This window comes from Scedosporium apiospermum (assembly GCF_000732125.1).
Source record: "Scedosporium apiospermum strain IHEM 14462 chromosome Unknown SEQ_SAPIO_0044, whole genome shotgun sequence".
In the NCBI taxonomy this organism is placed as follows: Eukaryota; Fungi; Ascomycota; class Sordariomycetes; order Microascales; family Microascaceae; genus Scedosporium; species Scedosporium apiospermum.
The window spans coordinates 509906-526525 of record NW_015971745.1 but is presented as its reverse complement, the minus strand read 5'-3'; the positions used below and the strand labels follow the sequence as shown (position 1 = coordinate 526525).

Here is a 16620-nt window from a genome sequence, read left to right as displayed (position 1 = left end):
ATTCTACGGGACTCAAGGCCGGTATGAGAGAGCCCGACATGATGTTTGGTATTGCCGAGGTTGACTTAGTTTAGTTCGGCGACGACCAAGGTGTTCTTGTCGGCCGACTCTACGGAGGTCACCGACTGCTTCTATGATATAACATGCTGATAACTTGACTTCTCTTGGACCGGGAAACGCCTCTACAAGTACGGAGTAAGAGCGGTTTAAGGCTTACATGTTAGCCAATATCCTGACCTCCGGAGTGAACCTTTTGAGTCCTGGCTCGTGCTATTCTGGCCCTTGGGATCTAACAGACTTCATGGGGGATGGAAAGAATCCTGCGGTTTTCGAACAGCATCACCAAAAGAAATCTACCAAAAATCCGCTTGTTCTCTTATTTCGTCCCGTCCCTACACCCCTTCGGGGTGGTTATGGTCCCCGATAAGAAATACACACGGGAGATGCCGGCTGCGTCTCTCCGCCATTGCTAGTCAAGCCAACCTAATAGTGTAGCAGGAAGAGCTTCCTACCATCGGCTATTAGACAGCCTTTTTGGGGTAGTTATCGCGGTGAGCGAGAAATTGGAACCGCAACCCCATTGGCGTCCAAAAGGCTTCTGCCAAGATCAGGCTCCCGGGCCATACTTAACAAATGGAAACTACCTAGTGGGATGATTCAATAAGACATTTAAAGCTCGGCTGGAAGCACGGCAGCGATTGTGCGGCGATACAAGAAGAACAGAACATCTACCGGCCTAAAGTACTCTGAGCCAGGCAATTTATTACCTTTTCTCCCGAATCAAAACTCCATTGAAAGTTGAGCCAGTTGCTGGATGTTTTCTCGATTTCCCTAGAGTAGATTGATGACTCGTTCACCCGAGAAAACCTCTTCTTTTCCCTTCTCATGATGTGTGCAGTATGGAATCGCGAGCCACCAACTTTGCACTTCGAGCAGAAAACCTCCAATTACTGCATGCTGAGCACACGAAAACCCTATCTCGTAGATCGGAACCCATTTGATGTAGGATTCCGCCCTTTGCGCAGTACCACACGTTACCCAAACCCCTTGTCCAGGGATCTTGCGCTAGGTTCCGATGACGACGACGAAGGAGACGTCAAGGCCGATCGACACGTCATCACGGAAAACTCAGGTCCCGTTTTTTTGGACATTTCCTCCCCAGTTGCGCTGTAGAACTTGGACCTGAAGGAATCATTCGCGTGCAAATGTTGCTTCGATTTTCTCTTCCAGCCAGTTTGATTTTTGCGGTGAGTCACTGCGGAATATTATACCTATCTCTAACTTATCATGGGCCGAAGAAATAGTGGGCTTCCTGGCACCAAGATTCGGAAATACATCTCTTGTTTTCCTTGTCAGCCATTGGTTATCATGCCGTTCTCCAGACTTCGCTTCGATCCTCTCAAGCCGTCCTTTGGGGATATCTCCATGCTAGAACGGCCGGTCAAAAAATGCTGGGTGCGTCGATATTGTGTACTTCGTACGTGCATAGATATCTCGGGCGGGAAACCACTGCCGTCGATCTTGGATCCTTAAAAGCAGCAGATGATGGTTTGATATATTAACAAATTTCTCCTCGACCGCTCACCGAGTAAGGGCATTTCTTCCTTTGCCGGATAATGCCGTCTGTTAGAGGTTCCGAGTGCAGGATGAATGCTTCCCCTTCCTCCTTTTCTCTTACATCTGATGTGTCCTTCCGCCTCCGGCGGCTTTGCTCTGCCGGGTGCTGTTGTGGATGCTCCAGTGGCTCTCTTCGGGCGGAGACGTCAATGTTATCTCAACGGTAGATGAACACAAGTACCACATCTCCGGTAAATGAATCCAGGTACGCGAGATATCAGATGAATGATGCTAAATTGGCATATGGAAGTTTCCAAAGCCAGTTTTACCCGGGAACATATCCACAAAAGTTTCTACATAGACCTATAAAGCCGCTGCGCGCTCCAGTCCTCGACGGGTGCGGGATCAATTGCGGGCGGGCGGAGGGTCTAGAAAGTCTATATTTATTTTTATATTTCGTCTGATATTTACCCTCCTTTCCGCAGAAATAGGATTTGGCTGATGAACTTTTTGCGTGGCTAGGGTTTTCTTTCGTCTTAATATGGAAGATGCAGAAAAGATATTCTCATCCTTGGTCACACGCTTTCTCTGCTGCCAATTTACGCCGGCCTTTTTGAGATATGAGGGCGTATCGGCTGGACAAGTCAAGGACAGGCTGGCAATACCTGGGAAATAAGAAAGGGCAAATGCGGGAATCACTGGCCAATATGCTGTTGGGCAGACGATCTGACTGAGTGCAACAATCTCGTCATTTGTTCCGAGCAATTGTCGACTGCCCTTTGATTGGAATCAACACCCCCCTTCTTGTTCTCCGCCATCCGGCAGTTCTCTTTCCTAGGCGAAGAGAGACACCCGCGAAGGTTGAGTGATGGGACGAATTGGCTAGCTCCTCGAGAGCTCTCGCGGGGTGGCAGAAAGTTTGCTTGCCACCTGGGAACCGTTTGTGGAACGCGTGGCTTTGGTGTGTTTTTTCTTTTGAGGGGAAGCGGAAAGTTAAAAAGCCCAGAAGCAAGTGCTTGGTGACTGCAACATTTCTGTTGAGTGTACCACTTCAGAACGCAACTTGCACTCGATCCCCCACGGGGCAGGTTTCTATGAGGTCAGAGGCGGAGAGACGAAATGCCGGAAACTCGCCGTTCTACCAAAGTTTCGTGTAAGACGTGGTTTTTCAGATGGAACAAGGTTTGCGCCAGGCTCCCTGCAAAATGACCCGTTCTTATCCGAGTAGAAAAGGCACGAAACCGAGACCAGGAACCCCAGAGTTTCACGCGAAAAGGAAAAGAAAATGAAGAAGACGAAAAAGAAGGGAGGGCTAAAAAAAATCCGTTCCTGGTCGAAGTTAGTCCGACTTCTAGTCGGTGGTTAGTTACATCGACAGGACGGACGCGAGTCTCGCAGACGATTTCAAGCCAAAAAGAAATAAGAAATGAGTGAAGACGTGTCGCCGACCGTTTTCAGACAATGCCAAGCAAATAAGTTTGCGAATCTCTTCGCACTTTTGCTAGCGACGAGGTGGGAAATGGGAATGGCATCACGAGGCTTGCGTACTCGTCGAGGCAATACGGGCAGGCTGACGCAACTGACTTGCTTGGTGGGGAGAGGAAGAGGTCAATTTCGAACAGCAGACTGGTGATCTGCCCTGGACTCTGCCTTGCCAGGAGCATTGAACAGGGCTGGGCTGGATTGGACTTGGTCCGCTGATGGAGAGTGCCAGTGGTGCCATCAGTGCCATTGATCAATGAATTGAGCACTGAGGACGGCCAAAATCTAGCGGTTAACAGCAGACACCTTCAGACTGTTGGCGTCTGAATGGTGGAAGCTGTTCCGTTCCAGAGTTCGTTCCAGTGGTGCTCCTGCTGGCTGAGGGTCTCCGTCACAGCGCACTAATTGATTCCATTGGCTCGATTACGCCCAAGTCGGGGCATAGATGGTCCGCCTCAGAGTCGCGATTACTACCTACCACCCACCACCCCCCATTCACACTGCACCTGCGGCACATTGACCGTTGGAACCATCACTGCCTCACTCACTATTCTTCCTGTCTTCCTGACCCCCCATTCTTTCGCCCTTTCACCCTCTGCCCCGGGGCAATCCGACTCGGCACTCGGAACGCTCCACGTGACGTATACATCGCTGACTTCATGGGTCGAGGTGCATGAGACGCATGGAGCTTCTTGGACAATGGATCCTTTCAATCCCCCAGTCGAAACAGCTCATCGCCGTTGAACCTTTTTTAAACACTATTTTTACCTCATTGTAATTAAGCTTACAAGGCGAGCTTCGTGGACAGTGAACATAAGCGCTTACCCCTGAGGTGACGAATCCACATCGGCCCGTCGCGCGGAAAACGAGCCTCTTCAATAAGAAGGGCTGCCAATCCCTCGGGATCGAAGGTACACCAGGCAGCGATTTAACCAAGCTTTTGCGGGAATCTCAATCTCACCTCACCCAGCAGAAACCCTGTTGGAACCCCACCCTGCGCCAACATTTCCTGCCAGAAACGGGAGGAGGAGATCAAAGAAAGGAAAAGAAAGAAGAAGAAGAAATATCCGAAAGGAGAAAAAGAAGAGAATTCAGGCGAAGCAAAAGCTCCTCAGGCAACCATGAACTCTCTTCAGGAAACAACCGACTTCGACTATGGAGCCTTTCTACGCGAGGATGCCATGGACTTGGCGCCGCCGTTGGATCGGTCACCCTCCACGCCGACCGTGGCTGGGTCGCCCGGGGAGAGCTCGTCGAACCCCGGGAGCTCGGAGGTGTCGAGGCGGCCGACCCAGAAGCAGAGGCATGAGCGGAGGGGACATACGAAGAGCCGGAGAGGATGTTTCAATTGCAAGCGGCGAAGGATCAAGGTATACCCTACACCCACCTCCATTCTGTTTTCTTTCTTTTTTTTTTCTTGCCCTCTCTGTCTGCCTTTCTTTTTTGAATATCTCATCACGAACCGTGACAGGCCAATTGGGGGTGGGGCAGCTTGCCTCCCACTATCCCTAACATACCAACCTTTGCATGGAAAGAACGGAAGCCATCGAAATGTAGGAAACGGGCAGCTAACGTCGCACGTCTAGTGCCAAGAGACGAAGCCTGCTTGCGGGCATTGCGTAAAGACAGGGTTGAAGTGTGAATACCCAGCGATGCCGCAGATTGTGCACCAGCCTCATCACCAGATTCCCCTCTTCAGCTTGCAGGACATGAGGTTTTTCCAACACTTCCTGCTCAAGTGCTACCCGTCCGTACCCGTGGCCAACGAGAGCGTATGGACGCATGAGGTGCCATGCTTATCACAAGAGGTTGTGCAAACTCCTTTCCCCCCTTCTCTCTCTCTCCGAGGGCAAGTTTTTTTCTAACCTGTTTATGTCTCCAGCATGAATACCTGATGCACGCGCTTCTCGGCCTCGCAGCCTCCGACCTCATGCAACAAGACCCCTCCCTCCTCACCTTCGCCATGGCCCACCGTCTGAAAGCCATCCGCGCCATCAAGAAGCGCCTCTCCGAAATGTCGCGGACCACCGAGGTGCGGCAGGACGAGTCCAACGCCATGGTGGCCACCTGCTTCGCGCTCACGTTCCAGTCGGTGCAGCTCGACGACGGCATGGCCGAGTTCATGGCCTTCGTGCGCGGTATCCTCATCGTGTGCATGCAGATGTGGATGAAGGGCGTCAGCCCCATATTCACGAACATGGTCAACGAGGATGCCGAGAATCTGCTGGCGCCATTTATGCAGGATTTACCGCTGATTCAGACGGAGTGGTCCGATATGGCGCTTGTGGCGATTCAGAATTTGAGGCCGTTGTGTTTTGATGAGGTGGAGATTGAGTATCATGACTTGTTGCTTGATTGGGTGCAGAAGTTGTTTACGTCGTCGTTCGATGGTGAGTTCTCGTTTTCTTTCTCGGCAGTTGCCGCTTCGCTGTGCAAGGCTGGACTAACCCTATTTCTTTTTTTTTTTTTCCCATTCTATTAGCATACAAAGCCTTACGAAGACACTACGGCTGGTGGATGATGCTCCCGCACGACAAGTTCCGGCGCATCATCGACCCCTCGAACCAAGTCATGGTCCTCCTCGCCACGCACTGGATCGCCCTGAAGCAGATCATGGCCTTCATCACCGAGGTCGAGGAGATGGCACGCGCGACGCGGCCTGCCGGCGGCGGCAAGCAGGACGCCATCGACCCGGGCCTGTCGCGGTGGCTCAAGTATCTGAATCGACAGGTAGACTTTGAGCATCGGTTGTATAATACGTGGCCGATGTGGGTGGAGGAGCAGTTGGATCGGGATATTACTTTCTTTGGGAAGACGAGGTAGTCTTTCTGGGAAGATCGGGCCGGGGGGTTTTGGAATTGTGTGGAATATCTCAAAAAGGTGGAGGAAGTTGGGTTTGGCTTGGGCTCTGTTACTGGTGTCTGGCTTTTGGAAAGAGATATATCAAACGTGTGTCTTATGCACAAAATGATGGGGGAATAAAGGAATATCCGGACTCTTTTGGTGGATATGGGTAGTTGGGTGTTGGATCTTTGGATTTTGTTTTCCCCGATCATTTTACTACTCTACAGGTATCGAGGCAGCTCCTATCTGGATAGGCGGTAATGCAAATCCCTAGCTCTCTACACGTATTGTTGCATGTTTTCTTCGTATCCTTCGCATTCTTCCTAGCCCTGAAGAGCCTTCGGCCCAAGCTAACACTAGGAAATGCATACTGAAAGGTAGAGGTGCAGGTAAAGATGGATGGCAGGGGAAATTCTCCGGCGTACATGTGAGACCACATCGTGAGTCGTGGATGGGACTGACTGGGTCAGAAAGCCATTGCAATTAATCTCTCAACTTTATTCAAGTTTCGTTATCCAACCCCGCTTGAATCTTCAAACCCCTATTATCCAACTCGCGGGGACAATCTCCCCTTTCCCATGATTCTCGCTCTCTTCGGGGATATAACACCCAGCACCATCCCCATCAAAAGAATCTCTTCACAAAGGCTTAGCCATCGTACTCATCGTAAAAATGCCATAGCCTCAAAGGGAAAAGGCGCAAACAAAAGGCGTCATGTCAAAAGCCTAAACAAACCCAGGGCACAGCCCCCCCAACCCTCAAACGGCCCATCTTGGGGTCGTACTCCTCGGGAAACCCAAAAAGAACCCCACCAAAATCTCGCCGTATTCCTCGGGTTTTTTTTCCTTCTGTTCCAGAAGCGGGGCGAAGCACCCAGTTGATCGGCGCAAGGGGTTGGGCGCACTAAGGAGAATGGAGGAACAGCCACATGGTACCTCAGTACGCTGCACCTGATTTGTCGGAGTGATGCCGAAGAAGCCTCTTTTGGGTTGTGTCTTTAGTTCTTCCATTTCGTTCTTTCATTGCCGTTGGAGACGGTATGACGCAGGTCTGGGAGACTAGACTACCATTTTTTGGTCATGCCTTGTAGGAAGCTTAAGCTTTGGGTTTCACTCGAGGGAGGCAGGGTGATATTGTACTGGCGTATTAGCCGTATTTTGATGGTCCGCTAAGGCTGTGTCGGGATGGAGTTGGGAGGAGCATCCCGGCGATGTCGATGATGGAGATGATATATATTGAGGATGCTGCTCGCGGTTTGGAGAGCAATGTTGAAGCATCACGAACCGCAACACCACACTAGAATCAACCTGATCATCGAGACTGAGATCGATAACATTAAAGAGAAGTCGTTAAATTGTCCCATCCGAGCCCAAAAGCTGCAAGCTACGAAGAACCACCTGCAACAACACCTTGGCCGACGAATCTATCGCGACAAAAGTGAATATCAAACATCAAATCTCATCAAATCTCCTCTCAAATCCAGCCATCAAGTTCTAGACACTCTCACAACAATATCTCTACATAATCTCCCAAAAATGGCCACTGCACAAATCATCCGCCCCTCCTCCTCCTCCTCCTCCGCACCCCCCTACACCCCCATCGCCCACGAACTCACCACCTTCTCCACCACCGCCTCCGCCTCCGCCTCCGCCTCCTCCGCATCCTCATCCACCACCGACCTCCCCCCGTCCTACTCCGACATCTCCCCCGACGCCACCGCCGACCCCTTCACATCCCCCCTCAGCAAGACCCACAAACCCTTCACGCCCACCCAGAAGCTCCGCATCGACTGCATCGGCCACCCGGCGCTGTCACTCCCCACGCCTCCGCGCCCGGACCCCATCCCCATCTACGACATCACGCACGATCCGCAAATCACGCGCTTCACGGAGCCGCTGTACACCTCCGTCCGCGAGGCCCGTAGCTCTGGATCGTGCCGGCTCGTCCCTGGCTCGGACCTCTCCGCTGCGCCTCTAGCCTCTACTACTTACCGTTTCGGGCCGGGAAAGCCGCCCATCATTACTCTCCACAACAGCGATGAGAACCTAGGACACGAAGAAGAAGAAGGAAGCGAGGAAGAAGTAGACGAAAGCAACCCCAACTCCATCGCCATCAAATCCAAATCCGCCCTCCACAGAACCCTCATCTTCCGCTCCCCTACCTTGGGCACATTCACCTGGCGCTACGCATCCCGCGCCGAACGCAAACAAACCGGCGCCAACTCCCTCGTCATCCTCGAACGCATCCTCCCCATCGCGGAGGCCGGCTCCTCCAAGCCCACCGAGACAGTGGTCGCAGAGGTGGCCCGCTTCGTGCGCTCCGATGAGACCCGCACCCCCGGGACCACGAGGCACACGGCTGGGAATGGAGGGGTTTTACTTTTGGATTTGGGGTCGTGGAGGGATACGAAGAGGGGAGAGGAGGAGGAGATGAGGAGGTTGGCTGTTGCTAGTTGTGTTTGTGTTATGAAGAAGGAGGTTGATAGGAGGAGGATGCAGCAGATGGTTACTATTGCTGCTGTTGTTGGGGGTAGTTGAGAATGACCCCAGGTGGACACACATTTGATGAGAATTCCTTTTTGGGTTGGGTTTTGTTTGCTTTTCTTCCTATTCGCAGTTGTTGGTTTTCTTATAGAGGTTGTCCTAGATTTCCTTGTCGAGTTTGTTGTTGTCGTCTTACCTTTTCACCTTGTTCTCTCACCTTCGATGTCTTTTTCAGTCGCTTCTTTCCTTGCTTCTTCTTTTAATACGATAGACAAATAGATTATAGCTGAAACGTCACTTATAAGTCTATATCTACTGGAGATGCTTGCATCTGCTGTCGGTTACTCTCAAGTTCAGTGAACTTCTCCGAGGGACGGTCCCCTTCTCAACATGATTGTGATGTTGTCCTCTACGAGTCTACAACCTAGCAAGGGACGAGAGATCATCAACCAGATGCAGGAAAATCACTTTGCAATAGAATCTGTTATTCATCGCAAAAGGGAAGAAGAGAGAAAGAAAAAAAAAAAAAATCGAAAGAGCCAACAAATCCCCCGATCCCAAGGGGGAAGAAACTCTATAAAATGCGCCAGGGTATCAAGTCGTTTCTTTTCGTCTAACCTCGCCTCGAAATGCAATCTATCTGTAAGTTTGTAAAAAGACCAGACCAGACCAACCCTCACGCGAAAAAAAAAGTCTTTTGCTGACTCTCTGTCTAGAAGAACAAGATCGGAAGGAAAGAAAAAGAAAAAGAGAAGAATCCGTGGGGAGTTTAGAAACCATTTGAAGAACAGAGCCGAGATTTCCACCCCCCCTTTCCTTGTTGAACCGTTCCGTTGTAAAACCGAATCCCGCCATTTCCTTTGAATTTCCCTAAAGACCTGAGAATTTGAATTTGCTTTGGAAAGAATCGAGGCAGAGACATCAATGCCAGTTATCGATCTTCCGGGTATAAGAACCATTTGGTCATGCATGATGGTTTGCCCCCAACTCCATAACGAGCCTGTAAACAGGAAATAAGAGGACAAAAAACAAATCAAGAAGAAAGCAGAACAAAATGATAACAGTAAAAACACGAAACAAGCGGCAGGCGCAAGCGGTGTGCGCCAAGAGGACCAGACCATGCCATGCCAGAATGCCCGGCATAGAGAGGAAATCGAGAAACGAAATCACAGCAGTCATAAAAGAGATGAAAGCCGCCGTCGTTCTAGAGTCGAAGATAAAAGAGCAGCCGTCATGCTTCCCAGGTCTTCCCAAGCCTTAAACCACGAATCCGAGAAAAGAGAAATAAACGATAACGCCGGTGTAGAGTAGAGTGATTGGTAAAACGCGCGCAAAGAAAAAGGTAAGTAAATATGCGAGTAGTTTTTCGCACACAAGGTAAAGAAGTGTCATGATTTCGAGTAGACCTTGCCGAACGGTGAAGGACTACCATCTTAATCCTTACCATCGTAGCGGTCCGTTCGGTGTGGCGTGTAGTTGGGGACTTCGTCGAACCACCCGTTCTGCTCATTGTACTTGTACGCATGGAACGCTATTCCGTACGGTTTCGGCTCAATGGCGTAAAGCATGCCAAGCGGGACGTCGAGGTCAGTAATATCGTGACGGGTGAGGTTCATAAAATACGCCATCAGAACTCTGCAAATCGACCGATGGCCGATGATGAGGACGTGATCGGAAATCCGCTCCATCTCGCGAACAAGATCGCGCATGCGGTGAATAAGCTGAAGATAGCCCTCGCCGCCAACGCCGGGGTAAATGTAGTGGAGCTTGTCGGTGATGCGCTTGCGGTACTCCTCGGGGTAGTCTCGGGCGATCTCATCGTACGTCTTGCCCTCGAACTGGCCCGAATTGATCTCGTTAAGCATCTCCCAATTCTTCACGTCATAATCATCATCTGCCTCGAAGAGCTGTGCCGTATCGACACTTCGCTGCAGCATCGACGTCCAAATGCAAAAGTTCTTCTCATCGATTTCGCGATTGTATTCGGGATAGGGCGGGGTCAAGTCGCCGGGCTGAGGAGGGAATGATGCAGCTGCCATGTTATCTTGCTGTTCAACAATCCAAGCCCTGCGCTGGTAAGTGATGAAGTTGTACAGAGCACGGGAAAACGCGCGGCCGCGCTCGGTGAGCGGCGAGTCACCGCCGAGTTTTCCCTTGACATTATCCTCGCTCTGTCCATGCCTAGTGATCCAGATCTGCCGAGGCGAGAGGTTGAAGGTAGTGAGATACCCAGCAATCAAGGTGCTGAGGAATCCTCTGAGGTGGTAGTGGATCACCTTTCTGCCCACATTGATCATCTGCGAAGCAAAGGGGTTAGCTCATTCCCAAGAATTTGTTTAGAAAGGCCGCCTTACGCTGATGTATTGCAAATCCTCCTTTTCCTCATATTCACCGAGTGGTTCATACGCGCTTTCGTAGGCTTCAATCCGTTTTCGGAAGTCCTCAAGCGACTTGCGGGGATCCTTGTCCTTGTAGTCAGGTCCGGAAAGCTTTAGGCGCATATTCGCCTCGAGAAGCTGTTTTAGACATAGTCAGTAAATCAGAGGAATTCGTTGAAAATGGGGAGAAAAGGGTTCATATTCAGATACTCACAGCCTTATCTGTGCAGACACTCTCAATAAAGAGAATGCCGAGCTTTGGCTCTCGCGCCTTGACACGATCGACAATCAGCTGGCGCCTCTCAATGGTACTGTTGGTTGCGTCGAGAATACCAACGGAGCCGCCTTGTCGAAGAAGGTAGTTGAGAAGCTCGTCAAGAGTATCCAAAGCCAGTTGATCTCGGACTTTGGCCGCAGCTTCATTCTTGGGATCGAAGAAGGTAGCTGATTGGTCCTTCAATTCATCCGCTTCCTCCTTCTCCAGATTCGGCGCATCCAGGTCAAGGGAAGTGGGCTCGGGGAGTGGCGCGGGAACGCCATTCAACAAAATGGCAGCGGCTTGTTCGGGTCCGCTGGGGGGCGTCAACGTTGATGTTGGCTCCGGCGGGTTCGGCGAGGTCGCTATGCCCGCAGCAACACGGCGCCGATTGCCCACATTGAAGATCTCGGTGTTGTGCTGTTGCCACGCGAGATATCGCTGTATCTTCTTCGTAATGTAGGATTTGCCACGAGCTGGTAGGCCCACCATAACGACGACAAGCTTGGAGGCGACATCACGGTCGGGGATCCTTCCATCGGGGGAAGCCCTGGAGCGAGTCATTCCAGGGATGTTCAAGGTCGTCGCATGGGGCCGGATGCGTGGCGTATGGCCAGAATTCGACCTCGTCAGGCTAAGGAGGCAGGTTTGTTAGCTTGGACTGTGTTCTGCAAGGAGTTTTAACGAAGACAATGAGGGGTAATTCAATATCAAAAGGGAGATGAACTCTGACCCCCAAAGCAGATGAGAGAAGAAGAAAATGGGAGGATGAGACTTACAACAACCTTGGTGAACCTGGGGCAGTTGATGGGTGGCTCGTAGAGTAAGGTGGGAAGGGTTCTGTTTGGCTCAGCCCATGGTAATCATAGAGATGGGCAAATGGGCCATGGCCATGGATGTCATGGATACCCTTCATGGGCACAGGAGCTGGCATCGCTGGAGTGGGGACCGGCATTGTGATTGATGGAGGAGGTGGCATATCGGGCTTTGAAGTTGGAGCTGGCTCTGTGGGTGTTGGTGGCATATCTGATGCTGGGGGATTCATGTTGTCGTCGCCTCCATGACGAACAAGATGTGCATCGAGGTCATGGTAGTTGTTGGGTTGAAAGTGGATGGGCGACTGCAACGGTGAAAAACCAGTTGCTACTTTTCCAGTCATAGCCTGTTTTGCTAGTTGAGATTGCTTGGCCTGTACACGACCAAGATCTGTAGTCAAAAGTTAATGGTTGAAAGAGTTTGGGTTAGTTTGTTGTTGGTGTGATCGTTGTTTGGGGGAAGGGAAAGTAGGAGCTGTGTGGGTGGGTGTGGGTTTGGGAGGCGAAGTGTGGGATTTTATCCAAGTGTGTTCTTTGGACTGAAGGATGGATTGTCCACTACGTTTGATCCAGCAGATCAATACAAATGACAAGAGGAAGAAAGAAAGAATGACAATAACTGTGTCAAGGATAATACAGAGGACAATGATGAAGAGAGTGACAAGGAACAATGACAACGAAAAATGGTACAAGGCCTAGTAAATACTCCGTACATACCTGGGGAAGGAGACGCCACAGGGAGTGCAGCAGTAAAGCCGGACATTAATGATCAAGTCAGTGTCGAGTCACCGCAGAGGTGTGGGACTTGGATGTGGGTATCGATGTACTAGTCGTACGCTAGTTGTTGTACTCCAGTACAACTGTAGCCTCAAAAACCGGCTGGGATAAGGCAGCAGCGCCGTGGAAACTGTGGGAACAATGGTGCTATTAGCCTGGCTGTTCCGTCTGTACCGTCGGTCGCTGGTCCCACTGAGTTCGCAGAAGTAGCCGATTCTGACCCTGGCACGATTCGATTTGATGCGTATGGTGCCCTACTTCGTACTAGCAGCGTCGTATATGGTTGGGGCCGCTCAAGTCTAATATGGGGTGGCGCGGCGGCTTGGAAGAGAGTTGCTAGGGGCGTGTACAGTAAAATAGGAGTGAAAGGGAGTGAAAGAGGACAGCGTCGTATCAAGTGCGCATCCGTGGATTTGTGGACCTATGGTGTGCACGCCCAGTTGACGTCGTTCGGTATCTCTGCCTGGGTTGGCGTGGCGGCAAAAATGGCTGACGGTACTTCGTACTGCTGATAGTCTTGGCTTTCTTTCTTTCTTTCTTGGGTGGCACTCTTGTCGGAGGACGGAGGTTGCCTTGCCTGGCGAAGGTGGAAGGTGTGCCGAGGAGGGGCTAAACGTCGTAATACTTCGTACGAATGAGAGAGACCTGTATCGTTGCTCCTGCCAACCTTGTGCAGTGGTGCCTTGGTCCTGTAATTCTATTTGCTTAGCAGCCTGGCTCAGCACCGCCTGGGCTGATCTGAGCACCGTCTGAGATGAACGACCGAGAGAATGGGGCTGCAATAAGGTGATCGCATCAGCGCAATGCTACCACCTTGTTCGGGAGACGGCCGTCGCAGGCTCCCAGTTAATGAACTTCAGCCAACCGGTCGGGTATCGATGCGACTTGGCAGACAGGGAAGGTCGATTCCAATATAATTTTTTTACGAGGCAGTGGACAGTCGGAAAATGTAAAATGCACATGAAAATAAAGGGTCAACCAGCAACTGGGACAACTGGGAGAATAAAAGGGGACCAATTGCTTTCGCTAACCTCTCGTCAGGTTTTCGCGATCAATTGATGGCAAGGCGGCAGATGGCCTGATTGAACGGAGAAAATGAAGAGAAATGGTCTGGTTGATCAGAGACGACGACGGCAGCGAGGCTTGGAGGGACTTTTAGAGGAACCGCCCTGGTCCGGCTCCGCGTGGGAGAAAACTTGGCCGCCAGTGGCTCTTTTTTTGACTCTCCCTCTGACGCACTCTTTTGCAATCAAGTTTGTCCTCTTTTCCACACACACACACACACACAATGAGCGGCAGACTCGGCGGCGACGGCGGTGGCGGCGTTGGAGTTTGGACGTTTGACTTGGAAAGCTGTGACGCAGCCGGAGCGCCCGTCTCGGTGACTTGGAGGGTGGGACAGAGAGCCGCAATCAGAAAGTGCAGATTTGTACCGCTACTTTGGTTTGGCTACCAGACGAACATGGATATGCAGCCCAAAGGGATACGAAGTAGGAATGAAGTATGTATTATGAGTATCATGAACCAAGGATTTAGCTTCCCCTCTCTCCACTCTTTGCACCAGGGACTGTTATTACTGCATTGTCAGACATTATTATCATCCGAGTCTGAGTGTTCCTTGTAGATTACTATTTTGCTTGGCTGTCGATATCATCGAGAGAGAAGAAAAGGGGGAAGCAGGTAAAAGGAAAGTAAAGCAAGGACCAGGGTGACAAACGAATGAGGAAAAAAAAACCATTTACGAAGTAATTCTCCAAGTTTTCACTGGTGGAACTGGAACGATTGTCGATGAATGCGCTGGTAATTAGTGGGGTATATGTACTTCATCCACTGGACGAACGCTATTACCATCTCGAAGTACCTGTGTATTCAACGTGCACCCTAGCCTGTTGGCTTGTTCCCTCGACTTCGGCGACCACTGTTGCGTAGCACACGAAGTCGAAGCAGCGGGTAGTGGAGACTTGATGGATCGATGGGTCTGCAGAATGAGTCAAACCAGCACTTCCAGCATTTCCGGAATCCCATGAATCCCAAGCAACGAAACTTGCCAGCACGACTCCGTACAACTCTCCGACACATCCAGCCAGCCCCGAAATCCGAAGCAAGGATGGATCGCCGGCATTCCAAGACTTTTTTTGCCTCCTGCCTTTCCTCGCGGCACCATGGCCTCACGTCCCCCGTAGCTAGAAATGCAGAGTCGACAGAAGATGCAAGCAGGTGTAAGCCGCTCTGTGCGTTTCTGCGAGGTCAGAATGCTGCTTTCCTCAAAAAGTGAAGCTACAACTGCAGCTAAATTAAGCGACGCGGTGCAATTACGGATTACGGGGGAGGCGAAAAAGCCAAAGAGACGGGATATTGACCTCAATATCCTCCTTAGGATCCATGCATCCGTTGATCTGGGGAATAATACACTGCTAATAACCTTCCACCGATCCCGAGATGAGGGCCAAGACCTAAGAATTGTTCGTCTTTTAAGATTTATAAGGGCCTTGCCTTGCATCGGGGATGTCGCGCCGACTCCTTTTATCCCCCACTAGCGTGCTTGTATGTACTCCGTAGGTCGTATCAAAACTGTTTATCCCACATTTGGATCCCTTGACGATCCCTTGACACTGGACATTCTCGACTTCGTAAACTACTTGTGGCCCGCCGCGATGCGGTGTGTTGCTAGTCTGTGGGCAAACTAGAGTTAACCGCATCCATAAAATGACACCAGCTCCCACTCAAGCGTGGAGCCGACTGGTAATTCGGCTTCCTATCCGGGGTTGGTCTCGTGGCTAGTCTCGCCTAAACGGCACGAGCAGGGTTTTTACCCAGGCTCCTCCTTAACTACTAAGTAGTAGTGCGATTTGCAAAGTATGGGGTCTTGCCAGGTCTTGAGGGTCATTCTGTTCACTTCTTTTCTGCCCCTTGGAGGAGGTATGGAGGTATGTATGGTGAAGGGAGGGGCGTACTTCGTAGATAGTACGGCACGCCAAGGCAGACCTCATAACACCCTCCATTTTCATACCCTCCTCTCGCCCCTTCTCAACACCATGGATAAATATTGGCCTTGGGGTTGGGACAACTTTCGATGTTTTCTATCGTATGCGACGACAACCTCATAACGATTACAACTTTTTGCCCCCGCATTTTGAACGTGGAGTATGACCCCCAAGCAACCCACCTCCGAGCTTCGTGGGATGTTGAATATCGATGCGACCTCCCACCTATGGAGGACGACGTCAAAAAGTCAAAAGGGGAAGAGACATCGTCGCGTGGGAGCGGGATACCCGTATAGCGTCTAGTGCATCTGGTTCTAATCTGAGTTGGGCATTCTTGCCACATAACAGGTCAGATGAGTCCCTCATTTGCTAATCCCAAGATGGCTGCTGCTGGGTCGCCAAGGTGCAGACAACAGCATTCAGCTGGAGCCATCCTCATTTCTTCAATGACATATCTTTTAAGGCCTTATCGAAAGCGCGCGGGTCAGCCACCTTCACAAGTAATGTGCAGTGTATCTTTTTTTTTTTTTTTTTTTTTTTTTTTTTTTTTTTGGGGGGGGGGGGGGGGGGGGGTTTCCCCTCCTCCCTGTTATGAGTTTCTCATCTCCGCGAATTAAAAACGTGACGTAATGGGCACGAAGGCTTTGGAGGGGCAGAGATTTGCCAAGCTCCTGCGCCTGGAAATTGTACGAAAATCAACGATAACATTTGAACCTTCCAGAATGATAATGGTATGTGGTAAGTGCATTACCAAGTCCTGGTTCGCTTTTTTTTATCGTTTCCTTCGTGCAACCTCCATCAAATTTTGCTGCAAGTATTATCAATCTATTTGGGGGGTATTCTGCAGAGTTCCTCACCTCCATCAGATGGCAAAACTTGCTGAGAAAGACACGATTGCAACTCCTTCGATGGCGGGGCAGAGTGGGATATTCCACGGCATGGTGTGCGATTAAGATACGCCAGAGACGAAACTTCGTACGAAGCAGTGGAGTTGGAGCAGCTTCTCTCAAGTTGGGGCACACTAAAAATGCGACCGACACTAAA

At 50.8% G+C, this 16620-nt stretch overlaps 2 protein-coding genes and 1 pseudogene across 2 annotated transcripts; 2 read left to right on the top strand and 1 right to left on the bottom strand.

The window, feature by feature from the left end:
- Positions 1-4160: 4160 nt before the first annotated feature.
- Positions 4161-5862, top strand: SAPIO_CDS0995 (uncharacterized protein; the record flags this gene model as incomplete). Its single annotated transcript, XM_016783659.1, has 4 exons — positions 4161-4409; positions 4626-4811; positions 4922-5429; positions 5522-5862. The coding sequence occupies 4 exons, from the start codon at positions 4161-4163 to the stop codon at positions 5860-5862; spliced, it is 1284 nt and encodes a 427-aa protein (XP_016645933.1).
- A 1556-nt stretch (positions 5863-7418) lies between these two features.
- Positions 7419-8420, top strand: SAPIO_CDS0994 (annotated as a pseudogene; the record flags this gene model as incomplete).
- A 1379-nt stretch (positions 8421-9799) lies between these two features.
- On the bottom strand, positions 9800-11955 carry SAPIO_CDS0993 (uncharacterized protein; the record flags this gene model as incomplete). The annotated part of the gene is made up of 4 exons (XM_016783658.1): positions 9800-10663; positions 10721-10882; positions 10959-11634; positions 11780-11955. 4 exons carry the CDS (start codon positions 11953-11955, stop codon positions 9800-9802), a joined length of 1878 nt encoding a protein of 625 aa, XP_016645932.1.
- Between the last annotated feature and the right edge of the window lie 4665 nt (positions 11956-16620).